The sequence below is a fragment of the Pararge aegeria genome, chromosome 10 (assembly GCF_905163445.1).
Source record: "Pararge aegeria chromosome 10, ilParAegt1.1, whole genome shotgun sequence".
NCBI classification, from domain to species: Eukaryota; Metazoa; Arthropoda; class Insecta; order Lepidoptera; family Nymphalidae; genus Pararge; species Pararge aegeria.
In genome coordinates, this window is record NC_053189.1 from 10,000,001 (window position 1) to 10,025,731 (window position 25,731).

The window sequence follows — 25,731 nt, forward strand, 5'->3', positions numbered from 1 at the left end:
TAAAACAATAGTAAATAATGCGCATAACCTGACAGCTCAATAATTAAATAGGTATATAATGTTTTTTTATAAAAAAAATAACTAATAAGTATTAAATAATGATACAGCATCTAATGATCATTTATTCTTGGTTCACCTTAACATATTAGAGTTGTCGTTTTTAATTTAAGCAATTAAATCACTCAATCAACATACAATGAACAAACTATAAATCAATCACAATCATTTAACAGTAAATCCGCACATGGCCAGTGTGGTGAACTTCGGTCTGAAACCTTCTCATTGTGTGAGGGGATCCATTGCCCTGTGGTGGACCGGCAGTGGATCGATAATGTCGAATGTAGAATTCATTAGCAGTGATAAAAAAAACTAGATAAATAAATCTTATCAACGCCACTTCAAAGTTACATAGTCCATTAAATCACGACCTGTCAGGAACGTATTCTTTTAACGGCTTATTTATAATAATATAATGTTAATAATATAGATGGAAGAGTTCACATTCATACACAGTACGCTATCGAGGGTGGAAATCATTTCACAGCGAAAGGCATTTAATGGTTAAAGCGATCGCACAGTGCTGAAAGACTGACCCGCATTATTTTGTCAAGCGCTTTTATTATTATATTGATGTTAAAGCTCCCTCAGCGCGCGATAGAGGAACTAATTGTGGTAGTGCACCTACATCGCCAGCGTGGTGGACTACGGCCTAAACCCTTCTCATTTTGAGAGGAGACCCGTGCCCTTTGCTGGCCCGGTGGTGGGTTGAAAATAAAGTTATATCTACGAGGTCAAATCAGAAATGAAGAGATTCGTAAAATGAGTAGAATTACCGACTTAAATGTGTTGACAAACCTAAATGGCAATAGCTTGGACGACCGATGAACATAAGAGCCCCAAAATGCTGGAATGGAGAGAGACGGCAAGGCACCAGACCTTTGAATTTGGAAACCCTTTCAAAATATCTCCATCCACTGGAGAACCTCCATCGGTGTATATATATATGATGATAAAGAGAACCAGCTGGAGAGACTCTTGCGATTCTCACAGCAGTCTGCGATCTACTTCTCCCTCTTTACGCATAAGTATACGCTTTAGGAATAAGTTTAACTAAACCTACCAAAAATTGTAAGACGATTATTACTACATACATTACAGATATATATATAAGTAACGTTATCTTTTAAAATAAACATTTTCACAAATTGATAAATTACCAAAATAGAGTCATGCATAATACATACCACAAAAAGGTAATGGCGAATGTCACAGTATGTATACATTATTGAATATATACTAACCAAAATTCTTTAAAAATTTAAATAATATAGTAAAATTCCGTTTGATCTTATCGTGCGTAAGAAGTTGTTTTGTTATTAAGGAAAATGCTGAACGAGATCAATCGAAACTTTAAGTCATTTAAAAAGGTATTATATTAATAGATTTTAATTATAACAATTTTTTATATAAATAATTATAATATCGACGCTCATCCCGCGTATACAGGGTTAAATACCAACAAACTCTCGGCCTATAGTTATTTACAATAAAGCTCACTTTTTTTTACTCGATAATTTGTGAAATATTCAATGTTCCATTTTTTACGTATGAAATAAATTAATATCGAAAAAAAGTTTTAATGATAGACACTACAAGGCCGACAGCTTTCTGATATTTTTTCTTTAAGCCTGTATATTATTATCTATATACACTAATTGGACAGATGTATTATTGCTGTACTATGTGTTGCCTTCCATTCCGTCAGGGTATGCATTCTGCAATGGACGGAATACGTATAGTCAGTACAGTTGTCTCGACATTTATAACTATATATTTCATTAACGGCAACTAGTTGGCTAACACATAACGACATCGATATAAGCTAGGAATAATCATGTAAATATACTTATGCTATGGAGTTGAAGTTCAAAAGGAGGGTACATCGTAAAGTTCCAATTTTGAGATTTTTTACACATACTTGAGCTGAAGGATCATGCAGTTTTTAGCTACGTTACATACTCGTAGCCAGTCACTACGGATAGAAATATTTTATAAGAACTAAAAACAAAACCATACGGAAATCTAAATAATATATTCAATCCAAGAACTATATAGTTTAAACCCTTCCCGCTTGACAAAATATATTACATCAATATATAGTAAATAACATTTATTTTGGAAGATATATTAAATATAAATCAAAATATACGTAAATTACTTGCTATATTCAAGATAGGAAATAATATTTTCATGCAAGCTATATAATACAGGGTGCATGCTATCAAGAACCGACGTGCATAAGAAAACTGTAAATCGTTATCAAAAATACATTTTACTTCGCTACAAAACTGCACTCAATATCATGCAATATACTTCATCAATCTTTTTATTACATATAACTTAGCGCTACAAATAATTAGATTTCATAGAACATACTTTATAAGCGACTTTACTACGTATTTAATCAATATAATTATAAATAATTTGGCGAAAGCCATTAGAATATTGATAGCTGAGGTAAATTATATATTATTGTTTCATGTATTTAGCGATGTTTTGTACACAAAACTAATTAAAATTACTATCATACAATATAACTAAATTAGATAGAGCTAGGCTAGCGTTAACTGGGAGTAGTTCAGATATATTCAGCACGAGAGTTGTTATTAAAAGAGACGCGTACCTGAGGTTGAAGGGTGTGTTTGGACATAACGACGGTGGTCGTCTTGTGTTGCGGCTCCGGTGAGATGGGCGGTGCGGGGTCCAAAGCGATACTTTCTACCGCGTGTACGATGTCCAATACCTGATAATTACTTTATGATTAGTATTGGCTTACCTTTTAATCAATTGGGTAAACCGAATCAATTCGCGTTAAGAAAATAGTGAATCGACGCTGTTCATCCGCCTAGCCATGCGCCCCGACACCAGTAAGCTAAAAAAAAGGTCAAGGTCATACTGACCATTTTTTAGAGGCGCTTCGAAAAAATTGGTGTGTCCTTTGGGAGATTTTTTTGAATGAAGATTCTAATGATACTTACTGATTATAACATTAGTAATGACTTCATTGTATTTTGAGATAGCTAAGTTGATTTTATCGTTGTTGTTTCTTTTGCAGCCAATCGAGATTTTTTTGCAAAACTTTTAAAATATAAACTTATCTATAGTACTAATATTATAAAGAGGAAAAGTTTGTTAAGAGTGATTTAGACGATACAATTTTCTCGTACATTCAAGTGCAATTATTGAATGCAATAAATTAAGTGCGTTAATTACCCTTCAAGAATTGTACGCAACTGTTTACACGTGGATACAAGTAAAAAAATTGAACGCAATTATTGAATGCAAGTCTTGACAAAAAATAGTTGCAAATGTCTTCTGTTTAGACCAATACAATAATGTTTAGGAGATTATTGCTTTCAAGTTTTGACTTGTCTAAATAGAGAGTTGTATGTGCGTGTACCATTCATTGGCAGGTTGCTTCAAGTATTGCACGTATTTGCGTTGTCAAATTTTTCATTCAAGTTTTGGAAGATTTTGTAAAGAGTCTGTTTATTAAAAAATATGAGTCAAAAAGTGTTAAAATTTGGTTCTGCTGACTTAATAAAGTTTTGTTGAGATTTATCGCAGTCATGAGTGTTTGTGGGACACTGAAAATGTGAATTACAAGAATCGTGATGCACGTAATGCTGCACTTGTAGCATTTGCACAAGAATTTGGAGTTGACGGTTTGGGACCTAAGGAAATTACAAAAAAAGAAAAGAAATAAGAAATTTTTGTATGTGCTGTTTACACCAAGAAAATTTTGGCAAGCAAAACTTGCGCAAAAGATCAAAATGTTACGTACTGTTTAGACCAGGTAGGCAGGTAATTTATTGCTTCAATTTTATTGTATGCAACAGGCAAGAAACTTGCATCATGTAAATGGCTCTTTAGTTTGTGACTCTGCCACTGTTGTGACAATTTTCAAAAACGGTTCAGTAAATCCAGAGATTAGGTACCCCGAAAGTGTCCCCATCTAAGGGGTGGGAATGTTAGGGATTTCATAATATAAACCTCCTTTTAGAAGTCAGGAAATAATTTCATAATTTGGACACGAGTAAAAATGTTTAACACCCAATAAAGTAGGCACGGGTCAGCTATAATATTATATAACTTTTGAGTTTGTTTTGTTGAACGCGTTAATCTTAGGAAATAGGACTATATAACATCGCGATACGACCAATAGCTACAACGGCCTAGCTACGATCATCAGTGAGAAATGTTGCAAAATCTGCAAAAAATATTCATTTCGAGAGATCCCGATGCGTGCGATGCGCGGAAGAAGACGCGAGGGACCGCTAAAAGTATTTAATTTGAAAAAACGAGCATTCAACCTTAAGCAAAATATTACTATGTAGTATTTAATTATTTATTTACCTTTTCTGGTGTGGTTTTTTCTCTCATCTCAGCGATTTGCTTCTCATGTTCGAATTCTACTAAATCCTGTCGTATGTGTTGCTCCTGTATGAGAAAACAGAGTCTATAAAACCAATTAAATCATACTTATCTCACAAGAACAAAAAAAGTAATACTATGTATGCAGCAGATCTAAACTAAATTTATTTTTAAATCTCAGCAGGCATTTTGTGAAAGATACATGAAACTTTATTTTGAACACAAAAGTGCGTGTGCGTTTTCTAAGTTATGTTGGTATAGTTTGCATACTCGATAGAAATGTTTGCATACTCATATACGAAGAAAATACAAATTTTTATTCTTAAGTAGCTATAAATCAAATGATCGGCGTCTTTCACGGCGAACTAAAATTTAAACACAGGTTATGCTATGGTTGTAACCGCGTATTTTTAATACCTCTATTTTTAATATATCTATTATATCTCGAAAACTATTTATCTCAGGCAAAAGTTATACAACAAAAGTTTATTTGTTTGCTATCAATACAGTTACACCTCATCGTCATAAGAGTTCCATCTAGCCTTGCATACATATACCAATGACCTAAAAAATATCTTCTATTCTAGGTGGTTCAAACAACGTAATGTAGAATTCTAGCGATTTTAAACCTGTTGGTGTTGATGCAACTTGTCGTCTCGGTCCAAACTCGAGGTGGAGTGTGAGAGGGAGCCGCCCGTTTCAGCTGTCCCGCTCTCGCTGCCGGTCTGTTCGAACATGCGCGTGTTTCACTCGTGAACTACTACTCTACAATTGGCTTAGTTGAAGGTCATTTGCCTATTTTGCTTTTAATATAATAATGGCAATGATTATAGAAAAAAATACTTTACCTTCAAATAAACCAATGCCGGTCAAATAATATTATGCAATGTGTTTCGATTATTGCGTGTTACTAAACGGAAATAACATGAAAATAAAGAAAAAGGAAAGCCTCAAGCCCTTTGCAATTAAGTTGAATTGCTACAATGATATGTTTTATTTCTTGAAACAAAAAAAAAACACAAAACAATACTGGTAAATTACAAACTGGTAATGATTGAAGTCTAAGTATTTCACTCAGAAAATAATTAAGCACTTGCTCTAATTAAGTTAGCCGCACGTTACAACTAGAGTCGAACGTAGCTTATTTTCCAGTAAATGCTTATGAAGTCGGTAGAACGAGATGACCGCATCCGAAAAAAAAACATTATGCGTTGCCCTCTTGTTGCAATGTGCAATTAACTTAAGGCTCTCTGTGTGGATATGATCTACTTAAGTCTCGAAAAAATATTTTGTGTGATTCATGGAACTAACCTTATCAGTAGTACTTACGGTATATTTTTCAGGTCTTGAATAACCGTGGCATACGACTAAATGTAAAGGTGCGTTCGTCGCTGAACGTAATGCGTTCACCGCTTCGTTGTGAGTTGCGCCTAATAGTGAAACGCCGTTCACTTCTAGGAGACGCATTCCCACCTACAAACATTTCATTTGATAAGTTGTATTTTAATGGTGCGTGCATATTATATCGCAAATGAAAAGTTTGCTGTACGCTAAAGACTACTGATTTGCCAATTTAAACATGCACAGCCCAAAAATTCGCTGCGGTTTATCTAAAATAGGTCTTGCTTGAATTTGAATTTGAATACATCATATTACGATATAATCAATTAATTGCCATGCGAATGCCTATTGACAATCCAAAAAATTGGCTCGAACTAAATTTAGAAAAGGAAATCAGTTCAGTTTAATATGGAGAGCTGGAGAGTTTGATGTTTAATAGATTTTATACATTGTTTCCTCTCAGAATAAGAAAGAATAATGACGTAGTAATGCTAGACACGCCGTGTTTAAACCAAATTTTTTTTTTTGAAAAGATAAACTTAGTTTTATATCAAGAATATTTTCTTTACAAATTAATCTACTATTAGAATATTGTTGTTCCTACAAAAAAGTCGTATAAGAAACTGATTTATTCAGTGGTAAATAGAAAAAAATAAACCTTTAGCCTGCCGTCCCTCCTTGCCGCACCTCCGCTATTGATCTTGGATATAAAAACTCCTTCATCGTTAGGATCGTTGGGATTCCCGCGCTGCCCGTTCAAACCACCCTTTATGTGCATACCCAGATTTTCGCGTTCTTGCTTTACTATTGTTAAGTCCTGTGAAATCGAGAAAAAAGTTATACTAATATCAACGAAGCGTGTACTTTAATGATAAACTGCATATATTTTTAACTAAAGGTCATCGAAGAACAAGCTTCCTACTTTGCAAAGCACAGTTGAACAAGTTTTAAACGCATTATCAAACATCGTCCTTACGCAATTCAGATGAAAGTTATTTTACTGTCCATGCGAAAAGTGCTCGCCTATGCTTGCACAGTTTGTCGCTCGGTCCGAGCTAATCCCAGAAAATATATAAAACTGCTCGGTAGAATCGCAATCTCATATTGGCAGAACCCCGATATTATTAATGAAAATGTCTTTAATGTACAAAATATATATATAGCAATCTTGACACACCAGTACCTTTTTCTTATTTTACGAGCTTACCTCATTTGCACGATCACTATTACTTTTTTTCATTAACTACAATTTAGCCCTTGAATGCAATCTCACCTGATGGTAAATGGATGATGCAGTCTAAGATGGTTGAGACCGCTAATATATAATTATAATACTCGGCAAGGTGGTAGCTAGCCGAGGCCATAGGCTCCCACCAGACAAACGACTTATGTGTTTTGTCCCGAACGTGGGTATAGAACTCTTAATATAATATGAGATCACGATATGACCAAGGCATTATTTAAATAAAGTCTTCAAGTTTCAAATTTCAGTTTATACAAACCATATAAGCGGTTTATCTAAGTCGCTAGGAACACGTAAATATATGCATGCAAAGCAAATACTAGCATGCATTATTGACATCGAAACATACTTATGCACACCAATTAAAATATATGGTATACACGGAATCAACTAATAATCGCTAGGGAACTGAAGAGGGTTAGCACGGAACTCTGACGGCGACAGTGTGATAATCGCAATGATATAAGATCAACTGACACTCACTATTCAGTCAATGATATAAGATTTTTTTTGACGCTTCAATATTTCAATTTAATATTTTTATTAAGTCACACGAAAATATATATACTTAAGAGACATATTAAATACAATCGAGATATAGTCAATGCGATGGGCATACTCCTTAAAGATATACTCCTATATAAATCACACACTAAGCACTCTTGCTTCAAATCCACCTAGAATGCGTTCTCAAATATGAACAATTGATTGTTCGAAACCCAAGATTTTACATGATACATTAATCAAAATGCGCAAGAGTACAATCAAATCAATCAACAATAACAATTGCGATAATCGCAGTGTTATAATCACAAGTTCGGTGCTAAGGCCACCGGGCAACAGATAATAAAATAAGAAGGTCTTAAGTAGTCTTAAGCTTTGAAAGGATTTAGAACCTAAAGCTAAACTTTTACAAAATATAACTTAGCAATCAATATAACGGGATAATAGTCACAGTCTAAAAGAACGAAGCAAAATATTACGGTGTATTTGGAGCACACATTATTCTGGAGGGGGGAATTGTCACATAAAATAATCTGATAAACACACAGAAAGTCGAGCTCGTCAGGCGACGATCACACTTACAGTTGCGTGAACAATCTCAACTTGAACGAGACCCTGAATTTGTGTTGTGTTGGCCGTAGTGTGCACGTGTGGAACAAAATAAGTTATATAACAACAAATTAACATTTTATCAATATAAACTTCTAGATTTACAAGCTTAGTTCTAAACATATCCTGCAAGTATGAAGCGACAGATAGAACTTGACGGCTTTATCCTTCATGTATCTCAGTGTTAAGCACTACGCATGATTATTTGCTCATATTTTGCCAAAAACTACGAAAGCGTTAGTATCATTTCTACTTTACATACTCATTAGTTATTTTCATGTCCTTTTCTCAAACCCGATAACTTGCAAACATGCATATGTGGCAACTTTTTTAACCAGTTACAAAACATATATGTATGAAATTACATTATTTACTTTAGTTGCAATGCGACGGTATAAGTCACAAAATATAAAAGCCTTTTTCACTCCTTGCAATCAATCGTGTTTACAATAACTTACTGCACGCATGACACAGGATCGCCAAATCCAAAAAATAAAATTTTGTATTAGGTTTTGGAAAGTGTGCTTACAAGTACCAACTTATAACTATAAAATATTTGTAGTCGAAGTTAACCGAAGAAATCGAAGTAAGTCGAATAAATAATGGATCAGGGAAATTAAGCTATTCACAAATAGTTTGATATCGCGAATATATATTAATAAAAGTCATATAAAATAATTGTCGAAGGTTTACACACGCTCATGTATACAATTATATATGTCTGTTCCAAATCGCTAAATTAGAGACAATCCCTATGTATTGATTACCTCGATCATCAAAGTCAGCTAATATTATGTATTTATAGCTTAAGAACTTGTGTTTTAAGGAGTTAATTTCCAAATAAACAGTATTAACACAATTCCGAGTTAATATAAATAAAGATTGATCATCATTAATGTTCATTTACTTTTAACTAGATTTAATATGCCGTTGATTCATATGAGTCGGTGGCAAAAAAATAAACGACTAGAATAGTCTTTTTCTTCCTCCCTCGTTGTCCTCTCTATTCTGTACAAGTATTTATGGTAACAAGAATTGGAAATATGTTTTCCGCCATTTCCGCAAAATAATAGCTAAAATAAGGCGGCATAAGTCCAACGACAGGCTATGATACACTGCTGAGGCTTCTTTAGACAGTCGTACTGGCAGCTTGTGTCATTGCAATATGAAGTGCATGAAAAATCCTTGTCGGGGGAAGTGACTAAAGATCCCAGATGAGTTTGAAACTAGTGAGTCCTAGATTGATATACAGTGCAGTTTTCCTATCCCAAAGGGATTCTATGAAATCCTAAAACCTTGTTAGGGTTTACGCCTGCGTCGGAAGAAATTTTCAGGTTTTAAACTACACTTTTTATACTAGCCCGGGGAAAATTTGAAAATCCCGATAATAGTTATGGAGCTTAATTACCAATACTTAAATGCAATATTTTGGTCTCTAATACTAAGGCAAAAAAATCTGTCCGAAGTGCATTACATGCACATTTTCCTTATATTTTTGGGGTCATTAGACGAAAATATAATACCATAAAAATTAAAAAAATTCTGACCTTATTTACGTAATAAGAAGAAATTACTAGGAAAACTCCGGGTCTTCGTAAGTCTTGTTTATTGGGGTGTTGTCTTACTCACCCAGGTTTTTTTTATGTATTGATGTAAACTATACCATCCAATACAGGTTAAATTTTAAAACAACATCAACTTTACAACATCGCAAACCTATGGGCAGCTACTTATGCTCACACAATTACTAATATAAACGCTATCGCAATTATCTACTACAAAGGTGGAGTTTATGGTGTAATGGATGAGTATGAAAGATGGCGAATCCTGTGTCACGATTGAATGTTTAACTCACTGACCTGGAAGCCTAGCGGTAATGGGTCGTGTCGCACAGTTAGTGCTAGAGTGGATCCCGGTTGCAGAAGTAGTTGTACTGCATCACGATGCGTTGCGCCAACCAATTCGGTTCCGTTCACTTTGATCAAACGATCTCCCATGCGAAGCTTGCCTGACCTTGCTGCTACACCTCCAGGAACGATCTGATTGAATGAAAAATTCGTTTTTGTTTTTTTTAATTATTATGATTATAAATATGAAATATATGCAAAAGTATGTCTGCATGTTTTTTTTGTTGGTTACCTATGTTCGGCTCAAACGACAAACCGATCTTGATGAAATTTAACACGTCCACGAATATCTTGTCTGGAGATATAAATGGTTTACTGATTAACAGCTGGTTAAAGTTACCTCAATGAGTAAATTTTGTTAACAATATAATATAAATCTAGCCTTTTGACCTTAGGTAACCACGCAAGAGGTCTCACATTATTTTAATCACACTTACTGAGCATAGTTAGTAATAGACCGTATTCGCTTCACTGGTCCCGTTGGTTTTAAGTGATGCACACAAACAAATACTCAAACTACAAATTACAATTGTAAAGATTACACAAAGAGATCCTTACATGTGAAACAAATATTCCCGGCTCTTTGCCACCGAACGGCACGCAAGAGTGGTCAGTTCCCCCTATTATACTAAATCCAAGGGAACCGCCTTCTTTCACCATGACCACATCCTGCAACAAAGAAAATCTTATATCTACCAAAATACTCAAAACAACTTAGAGAACAGCCAATAAGCTTGAAGCTCAATCTACGTATGTACATTCTTTATCACTTAAGAAGACTGATCGTAGAGTAAAATGAAATTCATCGAACTTACACGGAAAGAAGCTCGTTTTCCGTGAAGTTGCAATGATAGCAGACAGATACAGAAGAACTTAATTACTACGCCTTTATTATATGCCCTCCATATTACGAACCTACTCGTAAATACAAGAACACACACCTAACAACATTTTTGATTTTCGAATAAAACTATTTTCGGCAAGGAATGGAAGGCTAAATAAAGTTGTGATGGCAGTGATGTTAAATAGTTAAACCTGATATCATTAATGACGAAGCGTTTTAGAGGGAAACTTCTATCATCATTATGAACCCATTACCTGCCAACTACAAAACCCAGCTCTGCTCTCTTAATGAGAAGTGCTCAGGCAGTAATCCACCGCGCTGACCAATTGCGAATTAGTAGACTTCATAGGCCTTCAAATTATGGACAACTCTCAGCTATGCAGGTTTTCCTTTACTGTTAAAGCATCCTTCCCAATATTGGGAGACTGTAACCCTAATCACTCAGGCAAAAATCAATTTATAAATTAAACTTGTTAAGAGTAGGTTTCAATAATTACGCACGCCTCGAGGCGTTTGGTTAGGGCCTTACAAGATCAAAATAAATGGACTCAACGACCCAACTCTATGGGATCGTGCAGGTTTTAGAGCTAAACCCCATCGGCCTTGGGTTTGATAACGACACTAAAGTTTCACTTCTTACGCTTGTATATCCGTACATACGCGGGTTTTTGCAATATACACGGGTGAGCGCAAACATTAGGATCTTTGCCAGATTTGTACTAAACTACTAATTTTCCACCTCAAATATTGCAGCTGTAGAAGCGTATTAACGCAATCTGAAGAACTTGCTCTTAGTAATTTTTTTGAAAGAACAATTCAACCAACTTTTATAAGGAGTTAATAAACGACATAAGCTGTCGTATACTGCCGTTAATGGAATGAGATATACCTATTTGATTACAGAATAAAGTTTAATGATGCTAAACATATTATATACTCGCGATATCCAGAAATAAAATCTATCTACAAAAGCTAGCGACTAAGCTGAGCTTACACTAACTATATCATTACTTCCAGACGGGACGTTGACATTCTAAATACTTTATGATTCAAACTCACACGTACTGAAGGGTTTGATCCGTACAAGTTTATGCAAAATTTACGTACGTTATAATTTCTATCTCGAAACAGCACAGTTTAGGTATTATGTAAAACTTGTGTAAGTCTAGTGTAAATGCAGTAAACTGTACACACTCGCAGGAAGCGATGTTTAACCTTATTGGCAGATTGTGTTAAACTGTAAACTCTTATGTATTCCCTACAGATTTTTAACAACGCAGGATTTAATTTGACATTTCAAACGAGTTCCAATTATTTATGTTACCCTTAGCGTGCTAAGGCGTGAGAGGCATCTGCCACTCAGCTTGATGGGCAGTCGAGTTGTTAAGGGATTGTTCAGAATGTCTTATACGGACGAAACCCCGCCAGTTAACTATAGATAAAGCTGTAAAAATAAAAACAATACACAAACGTCACCGTATGCACGTGCGAGAGCGTATGGTGCGCGATACGTAATTCTTACTTCTATGATGAGCGGCGCGACGAGCTGGTTGTCAGTTATCCGGGTGACTGTCGTCTCGGTGAAGGTGGACTTGGTGATGGTCTCGGTGACGCGGCCCAGCGCGGAGGGTGGCGGCGGCAACGCGGGTGGCAGTGGTGCGCGCTCGACGGTAACGCGCACGCCGCGTTCCACGGGCGTGCTGGCGCGTTGCCCGCCCAGGAAGTGAGCCGGGATCAGCGCTTGGAACTCCTCGTTCGTCATCGCCCGCGCCGGCTGCGCGTTAACACGTTCACATCGCATCGCAGAGTCGGACGCACATTTTTGATCTTTTGCATCTATCGTAGGAGTTTATCCACCCGTATGTCAAAAGGATGGAAGTTCTAACTTCGAACCGTTTTATGAGTGTCAAAAGGACGAATGGTCTCAATTCGACCCGTATGTAATCTAACTAGACCAAGAGGAAGAACCTAACCACGACAAAAGGATGAATGTGCTCAATCCGACACTTATGTAAACTATGCACGTCGATGGAGGAATGTTTCCAATCGTACCTGTACGTAAATTATTTACGTCAAAAGGAAAAATGTTCTTAGTTCGACCCGTTTGTAAATTATAATGGGATAATGGATAATGTCTTCAATACCGACCTTATTGAAATAGTATACGTTCATTCGATTGAATAATAAGTTTTGATGATTGATGGCGGAACGGGCAAAAACCAACAGCACACTTGCCATCTCCAGTCTAGTAAAGTCTAGTAAACAAGGCCGTGGATTCGATTTCCGCAACTGGGAAATGTTTGTGTGATGGACACGATTGTTTTTTAGATTCTGGGTGTTTATCTGTATATTATAAGTATTTACTTATATTATTCATAAAAATTATTCATCCTTCATCTTAGTACCCATAACACAAGCTACGCTTACTTTGAGGCCAGATTGCGCTGTGTGTGTTGTCGTAGTATATTTTATTTATTTATTTAAAGTGATCATAGCTTTCCCTGAAATGTTAATAGGCTGATCACATAATATTGTCAGAGAACTGATGTTCGATAAAGATTTGAGTGAATACAGAGTCGATCCACTTGAATTTATTGCGAATAGCGGAGCATGGGAAACTTTTACTCACTAAAACGAGACGTTTACATTTACGGGGGCACGCACTCTAACTGACCTTAAAAAAGAGTAAAATGACTGGCAGAATTTGGGCTTTAAACTTGTCCCGGCTTCTTTCTGGCCCTCAGAAACAAACACGATAAGACTCTCTAATGTGCGTCCGCTCTTACCCGCATTATAACCTCACCTGGTCCAGCTGGTTCGCTTTGACGTCGTTTTTTTATTATTAGCTATCCGATTAAGGTGCGATATTCCAGCCCGAATGTTGATTACCTTGGTGTTGACATTGAGTAGTTCAAAATTGACAGGAGTACCTGATACATTAATGAGTAAATTATCCTATATAAATCGCAGTAATTCGTAGCAAAAATTAGAGCTGAAACGTCGCACCTGAGCGTGTAGGAGAAAAGTTGTAAGTCGATACAAAAATATCCCAACAGTGTAAAAAGCAAAATTGTAACCTTTCAGATCACAATCAGCTTTCGAACTGTTGAGCTATTGTTGCTTTCATCGTTTACAACATGGGCAAAGCTTCTCCTCGATGCACACTCACAATCGTGTAATGGAAAAAAATAAAAATAGAGATGAAACAACTAAATTAAAAAGTTAAAACAACGATGTAGGCACAAGTTATTCGGAATCCGATAGAAAACCACTTCAGATATTTTAACCTTACGTTCCCGAAATATGAGCTCTTTATTTCGAGACGCAACGGTCTAGACATCCGCCGTAGCCCCTATCGTCCGGCTGATGAAAACAGAAGACAATGGCGTGAAATAAGAATGTAATACGCAGAAAGATGACATAAGCTTGAATTTAAGCGCATGGATGTGAACGTGTTAAACTATTTTGTGACCGTCACCTGTGAATTCTGTACAGCGGTGGGTAATTGCGTCTTAACCTTACCTGTATATCGTCGAATACGTCGTCGTTAGAGCCGTGCAATTTATTGGCGCCGGGAGTTAGAGGCGTGCTCGTACTATTAGTTGCCGGTTTCGTGCCCGCCTGAAGTCAACAATCGAACCTTTAATAACTCGAGCACTACATTTTCGCAAGCACTCTACATTACAAGCTTAGCGAATTTACAACGTATAATCTGGCGAAATACAAAACTTTCTTAATGTCAGATAACTTCAAAAATGTTTGTAGCTGTATAGTACCGCTGTTATCAGAGTCGTCTGGTCATAACCCGCAACCTACTAACGTCCAACTGCTGTGCTCAGGCCTCGTCTCCCATAGGAAAGACTCGTGATCCGTAGTTGAACATGCTAACCACTAGACCGACGTGGCAATCATCTGGTAAAAAATCTTTTTTATCTCTAGAACTTATTAGCGCTTAATAAATATTAGCGAATGGATAGCGATGAATTTTAACACTGTGAATTTTTTGAAAGTTCTATTTTAAGATTTTAACTGCATATCCGCAAATGCACTCAGAATGAAGTGAGAAAAGCAAATACGTAAAATGCATAATTATGATAAAAAGACCGCTGGTAAACAAACTGCTACCTGTTGATATCGATATTACGCAAGACTTTGACACATATCTATTACGACGCTTACGTTGGGACGACTGGGTTGATAACGGCGATGCTATAGTAATTTTGCGTATATAATCTCGACGAAAACCCCAAAAGCGTTGGGAAAATAAGCTCCAGTAAATAAAAAAAAACGCTTCCCGCTCGCCACTACCAATAAGCTACATCGAAGCCTTACCGTTCCGTTTGTTTGACTCAACTTCCTCGGGGCCGGCTGTGGTGGCGCGGTAGTTGGTGCAAATGTTTGTGTTTGCTGCAAGTGTGGTTGCGGTATTGGTTGTGGTTGTGGTTGTGGTTGTGGTTGTGGTTGTGGTTGTGGTTGTGGTTGCAATTGCGTGTACGGTTGCGGTGCAACGTGCGTGGACACTCGCGGTGCGGTGTGGTTGCCGATTAATGGCGGAACGTGGTTAGCAGTGGGTTTCGGTGTCGGAGTGACGTTCACATTCGGCAGGCTTGTCTTGTGCTCTCTCACTTCGTCTGACGTAGACTTGCGCGGGAGCGAATTGCCTACACGAGAACATTACAAATTACATTTCGACACAAAATAGGTCTCAGAAGAAAAAGAGGTAAACAATCGAATTAAAGATTTCAAATTAAATCAAAAAGTTTCCAGTAATAAAGTTCAGTTTAGTAATATTAATTTTCTTCTTTTTTTGATTGACAAAGAAATAAATAAACTATTCGTCAGCCTTAAAAAGCAGGCGTCGTCAAAAGCCTAAAGCAGTTCTTGAGAATACATTACTAAATAATGAAAGTACCTTGTTCCGGTGTGATTGTCCGCTGCAGGACAAGTCTCACAAATCGTTCGTGGCCTGTAAGCAGCGATACGGCGGTTTCGTGCGGAGCTTTCTCCATGTCAACGCCATTAATCTGAAAGAGAAAACATTGCCGTAAAAATATTAATTCGTAGCTTTTACTTTATTCCACTAGTTCAGTATTTATATCAGTATTTATATAATCAGTGTAGTAGTTTATAAAACGTAAGCTTAAAGATTACATGTATGATAAAAAAGCTTGGGTATGAATTGCTCTAACTTCATAGCTCAACATTGACTAGACTGTGAAATGGTAATAACAAAAAAAACCTGGCTAAGTTTGTTGTGCTCTTAGACCAGGGTGCTGGGTTGTGTAATAAAAAATTTGATGAATGAATGAATGACGTTTCTGTCAGAATATTTCAATACAAATATATAATAGGTGGATGAAATTTGGCCTTCACCCTATCCCTCGTTAAGCAGTCGATTATTATCACTAAGGGATTTTAATTATTAAAGCCCATCAGCCCAACCGAACAGCAGTGAAAAGGCAAATAAATAATCTCTGAACACTTATTCCTAGGAGTGCTGAAGGCCTGAAAAAATGATTGATAATACTGAACAGTTCAAAAAACAATTACCGAGACGACTTTATCGCCGACCATCATCTTGCCATCCTTGGAAGCCGCGCCCTGTGGTGATATCCGCGACACGTAGATCGCGTCGCTGTCATCTCTGTACTGGGGAGAACCTTTACCGCCGGCTATGCTGAATCCGAGTCCGGAACCGTCGCGTATTAGCGTTGTGTGAACTAATACTTTTTGTTGGTATGCTGAAAACAACACATCTTTTTCCTTACACATGGAACACTAGTTAGAAAGAGGATATAACGCTGGTGGGGTGTTACGGTGTTTTTTGATTTAATTGGGTATGCCTACTGTGCTACTTTACGTATTAGCGCTTATATTCTGTTTCGTAACCATAAAAAAAAAATGAAACGAAGAATAGCTGTTGTGATTCCTCGGTTCAATGCTTTTTGAAAAATATTACGCGGTGACAACCAAATCATCAGCTGTGCTACATTTAAGGTGCTCACATAATATGTATTATGGGAAGTAGTTATTCAATATTAACCAACATATTTTTTTACTTTCTTAGTTTATATATACTCATATTCAAGGTCTAGGTCTACTCACCGGGTGGTATGTAAGGTTGGGTTGCGGGTGGCGGAGATGCTTGCAACCGTTGGTAGTTCGTGATCGGAGTTGGGGACGGAGTGTTGCTGGCAACTGGTATCGGTGTAGATTGGTTGTTGACTTGTTCTTTGAAATCAGGTTCGAACTCCTGCGCGTATTGGTTGCTGATGATAAGCGGCTTCATTGGCAGGCCGCGTCCAGTTGGCACCTGAGAATAGTTAATTGAGTTATTTTAGCAGCCTAGTTGGGTCATCATCATTATATAACCCATTACGAGCCCACCATAAGCCCAGGCTAAATTCGAAGGTATTTTTGCTTAGCGGATTGGATTAATTTATTAATAGATCAATCAAATTAGGAAACAATATAAACGATTTCATTGACAATCTAAGTTTTCTGTATTGAAACGGATTTGGTATTAGATAAAATTGTATTATCATAAAAAAAAAAAAATGATATTGATGACATTAACAAATATGAAAAAATTGAGGGCTCCGTTATAGGGTGCGTACTATTACTAAGACTCCGCTGTCCGTCCGTATGTCCCTGTCTGTCCGGCTGTCACCAGGCTGTACCTATCTCATGAACCGTGATAGTTAGACAGTGTAAAATTATCACATATAATAATAAAAAACGGAATGAAATGCCGTTTTTCTAATAAACAAACAGAAACAGTTTTTATTTTGCGTTAAAATATAAAACATCAAACATTGATAGATAACGTGAAGATGTTACCACGTTATCTGCTATTAATCTAATTGGTGATTTCCTGTCTTCTCTCCGTTCCGCTCGTCTTCGCTTCAGTACAAAGACGCACCATTACTCATTTTATTTGATTAATGAACTATGTTCTGTGGATGGTCTCATATCAAATCCAGTAATGAAATACGTTAAATAAATTGATACAAACATTGAATACTTAAAGTAACTATTCTTTCGTAGTAGAATTTTATATTACAAGAGTAATTATTACAAGTTTTGTTTATAATAACTAGCCGACTAAGGAAGGGCAATGAATTAAATTTTATTTTGTTAAAACTCCTTCATAGCTGTTAAGAGAAATGCTTGGATGAGTTTGTGATCGCCTCAATCAGCAGTGCAAAAGATTTTAAGATCAATTCATCCCAGACAGGGTCCGATGGGACGGCAGACCGACGCGACCAGAAAGACCGAAGCGCAAGACCGACAGGTCAACGTGCTCGCCGTTTCACGGGGGTGAATCACCACCCATTTCAAACTCCGGGCTGTTACTAAGTATTTCTTGATGGCGTTGGTGTTATGTTGTGACTTTTCATTAAAACACTTCTTAATTTATTGATCGAGTTATGCATAATGTACACAACATTATACATTCAATTATATATAATCTTTAGATTAATTTCATCATCAGCATCATATCAAACCATTACCGGCCCACTACAAGGCACAGGTCTCTCCCACAATGGGAATGGGCTAAGGTCGCAGTCCACCACGCTGGCTCAGTGCGAATTGGTGCAATCCACACGCTTTTGAGAACATTATGGGGAACTCCTCGTTGTTTTAATTCATCGTTGAAGCAAGTGAAATTTAATTGCTTAAACACACATAAAATAGAAGGCGCGTGCTGGGTTTCGAGCTCGGCCCCCCCGAAAGTGAAGTCTTACTCTTACCTACTGGGCTATCACCGCTTTATATATATCGTATATTGAAATAGATGTAAATTTCTCTGAGATTATGTGAAGAATTTAATCACCTGTCCATTCTCCAACGTTGATACGGTATCTGTAGTACTCGATATCGAGTGATGGCTTGCACCGCTCGGCGCTCGGCTGTGCGTTCTAAAAATAAGATTTTTATCATAATATAATGTATGTCACACACATAAGTTGATCGCGCACTGCTGCAAGACGCACAGGAACTATAAAAACTGCCTCCCATTTTTCATCTCTTGAAAATGCTAATGACGTCGGCAGTGAACGCGCCGTGAATATCCACGAATCGTTGGAGCATCCACTGAGTTATTGCTGACGTTTTGTCAGCTGCATTCGGCTCGTCGCATCAATATTATCCACGAGTCTATGACATTGCACTGCAGTCGTAATTCGCTTACTGCCTAACTAGTGATATCAAATAGGCAGTCTTACACTTGACAATTATGGTAAATGGCAAGCGGTGATAACGCGAAAGTTGGGGCACGCTTGTTTTGAAAATGCCTCACCTAGATATGTAGTTTTTAAGTTATTTAAAGATAGTTGCCGGTAAGGCTTTCCACACCTTAGGCGTAGTAAAAAGGCAAATTAAAAGTTTTCGTGAGAGTCTATAAACTACAGGTAAAACGGTAAGCAAGAAATCAAATTTCATAATTTCAGAGTACTTGCAGCAGTCAGTGATTAATGCTATTTTTAATATAATGACCAGCATATTTATATACAATGCTCGGTGACATTTTAGTGATCTAGATAACTCGGGAATTTTTCTATGGCCTTTAGGTACTAAAATTACGCACCCAATTTATTTATGTAAAATAAATGTGGGTCCATAATAATTCATCGGTAGAAAAGCTCGTTTGTTAGTTAATAGCTTATCTCTAAAATTACAGAATAAAAAATATAGACCGCCTCTTACCGAAAGGCGGCCTGCATATCTTTAAATTTTAACATACATAACGAAATGTCACCACACCATCATATATGAATAAGATACTAGTTTAACTAATCCGACTAAGATAAGAGAGACTATTAAAATTGATTTGCAAATAAAATAGATTTTAAAAGCGCATGATAAATTATATTAATTACCAAGTACTTAAATGAGAAGCAGTAATTCAACGGATTCGAAGAATTAACTGAAGTATGAAAATGTAACGTTACTTAAAAAACTCCATCTAAAGTCAATATAATAATTATATAAAACTCCTTGCTAGTAACTTATAGAAATGAAAAAACACGGCACGGTCACTAACTCGGTAAGATTAACTATAATTATATGTTTCTCGAGCTACTTTATAATAATTTTGTTTTATCCATTTACGAATATTAGGGTTGCATTGGTTTGTATTTTTGTATGTTTATAGTTCGGATATACATATAATTAATAGTTGTATTATATGTATATTTTTAATCATACGCAAAATATGCTTAAAAATATACATATTATACAATGGTTGCCTGGAAAAGGTATTTAGCTATAGCTCTTTTGCATTTGCAGGTTTTGTGCTAATTCTCTGTGGGCTACAATAAAGTGTATTCTCGCTGTATTAAAACATGCAGTATAACAACCCACCCTCGCACTATAGTCGCACATACTCATAGCACGCAGCTTAGTTTGGAGGGAAATAGGTGAATTATAGTAAAAGAAAATAAATGTGAACATACCTAGTCGATGTAGGTGAATCTCTCGTCACCACTAGAGTGAGGGTAGCTCCGCTGGCTTTAAGTACTTCAACGGCATAGTAATGGTCGACATCGACCACTGAAGTGCCATTGACCGACAAAACTTTGTCACCCACCTGACAAAAAAATAACAAAAAGATTAAAAACATATTTTTTTTTAACTAACAAATACTCGTACTGTAGCCCTGTTTAAAATTTTCATCCGCGTTAAATTAATTAATGCTTTCGCGTTAATTGGCTGACGATGAATGGACGACCATGCCGTAAGGCTTCTTTTCTTCTCAGCAATAGGACGTACCTAGGGTCTTACGGCCGAACTTGGGCTAAATTAAAATCAGAGATTAGCGAGACTGCAGTGACATGCATATGGTGTACGATCGCGGTAGGCATAAATAAGGAAGATGGCAGAAGATGAAGAAGATTATTTTTAGGGTAAGCAGTGCTTTATTGCATTTAAGAAATGCACGCCGCTCTGTGCGAAGACACAAAACACGTGTGAAACTAATAAAATCATTTTATTTTGGTAGCTATACTCATTGACGTCTATTTTAATCCTTACTTATTGAGCTATGAAAAACTAAGCTATGGATCCTATTGGTGGGCGTGTAAGTGGGTGTGTGAACCCACGTTACGCATCCTCCATCCTGTAATTGGATACAGCGTGGAATGTCCATCCGGTGTCCACTTCCCTGCCTCACACAACTGGGCGACATTAAACCAGTCTTAGTTGACAGCTGCCACAGCATGCGAGCTTAATTTTAAATCCGGCACATTATTTTTAAATTCATAAACGAAAGTGAGTTTGTTGGTTTCCAGTATTTATTTAAGAAGTATAAGTAGTATAGTAATGAACTTAAGGAGTAACCTACTTTTTATCCCAGCAAAACAAACGTAATTAACGCGCAAAAACAACGTGGACAACAGCTGGTGTAAAATAATACTTACCCTGAGTCCAGCTAAATAAGCCGGTCCACTCGGCGTGACCCGGGAAATGAAGATACCATCGTCATCACCGATATAAGGTGTGGAGCCACGGCCGCCCGCTATGCTTAACCCGAGCCCTCCCGCAGCGCGACCTATCCGCACCTCTATACATCGCTGGTCGTTCACGATTCGTACTTCGCTGTCCGCCCGCTCTGAGACCGATTCGCCTGTGATAAAAAAAAAACATTTAACTTAACTTATTAAAACACTACTACTACTTTTAATCATCATCATTATGAACTACAGCAGGACACGGGTCTCCTCTTAGAAATAGAAGGGTTTATGCTTGTAGCCCATCAATCTGCCAAAATGAGGATTCGTATACTTCATACTTCTTTGAAAACATTATGCACGTCAAAGCACGTGATATTTAATTGATTTATTTAGAAACACACATAACTTCGAAAAGTTAGAGGTGCGTGCCGGATATCTAACTCGGTCCCCCCGAAAGGAAAGCCGAGGTGTGAACCACTAGGCTATCAAGGCACCACTTTTTAATAGCAGTATTTAAATATTCTCCAGTTCTTGCCCTTATGCCGAATTATGTGGCGTCTGAACAACCTATTTTCTTCAAACAAAAATACATGTTGTTTTAATTTTCTGACGTCGATCCTTAAAATAATAAATATTTTGGTTTTGGTTTGGACATTTACAGTAAACGCACTAGAAGACAAACAGACCGCTTAGACGTAAACCGTTCCGCACTCGGATGTTATAATTGAGTGAAACGGCGAATATAATAATACTTAAGTATTCGCTTACTGCCAGTATCACTGAATCAGTTTAAGAATAGACGACAAATATCAAAAAGACAAAAGTACAAGAAATTATATCAGCGAAAGCTGCTTAGTCTATTATATAGTAATAATAATGATTTTCACAGTATATGTATATCTATTACCGCAATAAACACAAATAATAAAAGTTATTTATGCAACTGTTGTATAATAAGGGGTATTAAAAACATGAGTGTAGGTTAATAGTATCACATGAGCGTTTTAATACCTAGTTATCAACTGTATCATACAAGTCTTTATCTACTCCCATAATATGAAACCTCTGAAATATTCTGAAACAGTTAGTTTATTGTTATTAAACTTTAAAACAGCCAGTCCTTGTAACCTAATATCATCCATTATTATACATATAAAATATACTAAGTATTAATGGAATAATTATTGATAATGGTAGCAATTACTCATTTTCTATGGTGCAATTATTAAAATTCACTGGAATATGTTCATTAATGTTGTTTGATTTTTAATTGAATCTACTTAGTATTTTTTACGTCGCGTCGTGTCGTGCGGCTTTTAACCGGACACGCGCGTGAATAACAATATTCTTTTTTTGAAATTCATACACATACCACGCATCGAGCAGTAAAAAGGATGTCTGTGTGAAACCCTTTGCGTAGAAGGGATCGAAAAAAATCAAAGGAGTTCTATATTAAGTTCATTAGGTACTTTGGGTGGTATTAGGACATTGGGTGTTTTATTGTGGGCAATAAGCTAACGGTTTCAGAATCCTTTATAGGGGATTTAAAGCATGGAAGTAGATAAAAAAAACAGGCCACTGCTGGGCTAACTACAACTCCTAAAGGGAGGGTGTGCCCATCATCACCACGCTGGGCAGACGAATGGTCGCAGTAGATGGTAGTATAGTAGCACAGAGGACGGCTGCTACGCGTTGTAAGTTATATTTTCCTAGTCGCCTCGTACAACACCCGTGGGTAGAGTAGTGGTGCTAGTGACAACTGTATTCTGATCTGCCTGCCATCTGTATGTGATGTGTATCATATCACATAATACCTTTTTTTTCTACGAGCATCAAAGAGATACGCAAATGGTTTAAGTTATTCATCATACGACTTCTGAGCCGTAGTGGAGATATGTGATTAGAATTGGAAACAGCATTATGAGCTAATCGGAATCCACATCACAAATAATAAACAAGTAATAATATTTAATAGGCGATAAGTCGGCGATATCTATAATCAATTCCTACGCGACATCGTCCCGGAACGCTAACTCGCTAGGCGGCATGTCTTCGTCGTTATGGCGAAATTTCAAAAATGCCCCCGCCGGGGTCGAACCCTAGAGCTCTTTCTGACTACTGCGCCAGGGAGGTTAACAAAGAAATGCCCGAGGCACAACAATTTCAGATGCTGAGAACCAACTCGTATAAAAACCGCATTTAAATTCCACATTCCTTTTTGCGACCAGGGATTATCAGATAGTTATGGTAAGTGTCTTCGCGTTATTATATTTATAACTACTGTAATAGGTGAAATATCTTATAGCGAGGAGAAATGAGAAAATAGTTACAAGAGAGAAAAAAACACCTTAGGAAGACCCATCAGGGCACCTATAATTATCAGAGGCATCTCTGTTATTATTGTAAACTGTCACGAGAAAATTACTTTTCTAACGTTAGAATGATTGACTTGACCGCATAATTGATGAGAAAAGCATTAAGCATAGCAATGTTTATATGACATATTATAATAAAGAAGCAGGCATGTATAGTTGTGTCCGCTTAAGAGAAACCGCTATAATTAAAAAACAAGGTTAAACCCCTTGGTAATTGAGTGTAGGCGTCGTTAAGAGTCCGACACGGGAGTAATTGGCATTCCCTTGACGATAATGAACAATGCATTCGGCGATATAGAGCATATTTGCAAGGTCACTGTATTGCCGTTCGGGGATCACGAGCTGCTCAAATAACAGTCACGAACAATGCATGTGTCCTTTTAAATTGTTGGAATACTTTAGATCGCGCTTTTAAACCGTTCTGAAATATATGCAGTGCATTATCTAAAAGGTGAACAATTATAGAATGTAACATTTGAGACGCTTGTAGAGCGCTAACTTGTGGTTAACATTTACATAATACCACTAAGGTAGATCACTGCTAAGACCACAGCCAGGTATTGTAACAGGTAACAGGTATTTACGGCACACATTCGAATTTCAATCGTGATTTCTCTTTCTCAAAATTTCAATACAGACGGTGCTGAATTGAATAATAAGCGAGCGTTTTGCCTTTCTTGGAGTTCGCACGACAATCAGTTGGTACGACAAGATAAATGAACCGAGCGTAGTGAAATCATGATCCAGAATAGTTGTCGCGTCCGCATCCTGAGTGTACTACAATGGCCAATCAGTTGCGATACTTTCACCCCTCACATAACCTAAATGAAATTACAACGTTGCTATTGTATCCCAGAACCGAGTCGTGATAGTTAACAGAGGGATTCGTGACTATCATTTATCAGCTGGTAAAGTTATTTCATTGGGAAATGCTCTTTCCAAGGAATGGTGGTAATTTAAGTAGAGCCGTAATGTAATAGACAGGTGAAAGTAGACGGAATTATTCCATTTATCTTTCATATACAACAATGACAAATTGCAAATCGCTTTATCGGACTGTAATGTTCCATACTGATCGACAGTTGAGGAATATGATATAAAGAAAAGGAAAGCGTGCTTCAATGTAAGAAGTTTCTGTGAATAATTTATAAAATATTAATCATTGTTGACACATTTCTTCCTCCTTTAGATTAGCGTAGGCAGCAAAAATAATGATGTCAAAGGTATTTGACTTCTGCTTTTGTATACTTCACAAGAATACAGCAGGTGTAGCTATGTGCGACTACACATATTTAATAGACGTGCAGGTGAAATTCCTTGACTTTGAACAATTCCGTAATTTACAAGACATGATCGAGGGCACTAGCCGGTTATTGCCATTATCTGAATGACTCTAGTTTTACTTTTGTTGTGTTTTTGGAAATTCATACAGACTGTGGACTTACCTTTAATACCTTTATTAAATTAATCAAATTTGAATACCTTTATTAAATACCTAAATTTACGAAATTTAGCCTTTATTACCTAAATTTACGAAGATGAAGATTTATTGCTTTTAAGCATTTATGGCGCTGCACTACAAAGGCTTTTTATTTACGTCTACCAGTATTAAGCAAGCATAACAGATACAATAAGAGGAACAATAATAAAAGGTTATCAGTACGATCGGTACATTCTAACGGCTTCATTTTGATGAAATCAATACGTAGAACAAAACAAATCAATACAAATAATAATAATTGTTGAATCAATTGTTTTATTTCGATTAAATATCTTGATAGGAACAAACAATCAAAACAAAACAACGATTCCTTAACTACTGCCTACTGTAAAAACAACGAAAAGATCGATCGTCGATACTAGTAGATTAAATGATTGTTTGATTTCAAAATGCTGTGCATGGCTGTTAAAATAACTGTCGCCAAACTTAGAGTAACAAGATTTTTTTTACGCTGAGGAATTTATTGAACCATTATAAATTGATTCTTCGTGTTGACCGAGATATAGGAAAAGCTCAAAG

General features: G+C 36.7%; 1 protein-coding gene across 15 annotated transcripts in view; it reads right to left on the reverse strand.

Annotated features, from left to right (window-relative positions):
• Positions 1-25,731, reverse strand: part of LOC120626713 (protein lap4) — a 130,794-nt gene that overhangs the window by 13,550 nt on the left and 91,513 nt on the right. For 12 of the 15 annotated variants that reach the window (XM_039894353.1, XM_039894350.1, XM_039894348.1 and 9 more), the window contains 16 exons: positions 21,304-21,509; positions 20,341-20,474; positions 18,720-18,804; positions 16,988-17,195; positions 16,433-16,623; positions 15,795-15,906; positions 15,215-15,543; positions 14,405-14,503; positions 12,405-12,656; positions 10,597-10,707; positions 9,991-10,170; positions 6,434-6,592; positions 5,764-5,907; positions 5,064-5,159; positions 4,417-4,500; positions 2,684-2,803 (listed from right to left, as the gene is read on the reverse strand). In XM_039894353.1, coding sequence (XP_039750287.1) covers positions 2,684-2,803; positions 4,417-4,500; positions 5,064-5,159; positions 5,764-5,907; positions 6,434-6,592; positions 9,991-10,170; positions 10,597-10,707; positions 12,405-12,656; positions 14,405-14,503; positions 15,215-15,543; positions 15,795-15,906; positions 16,433-16,623; positions 16,988-17,195; positions 18,720-18,804; positions 20,341-20,474; positions 21,304-21,509 — 2,510 coding nt within the window. Of the gene's footprint in view, positions 1-1,659; positions 1,776-2,683; positions 2,804-4,416; positions 4,501-5,063; positions 5,160-5,763; positions 5,908-6,433; positions 6,593-9,990; positions 10,171-10,596; positions 10,708-12,404; positions 12,657-14,404; positions 14,504-15,214; positions 15,544-15,794; positions 15,907-16,432; positions 16,624-16,987; positions 17,196-18,719; positions 18,805-20,340; positions 20,475-21,303; positions 21,510-25,731 lie in introns of those variants that run through there. The other 3 variants (XM_039894360.1, XM_039894356.1, XM_039894354.1) reach the window with 3 other exon arrangements.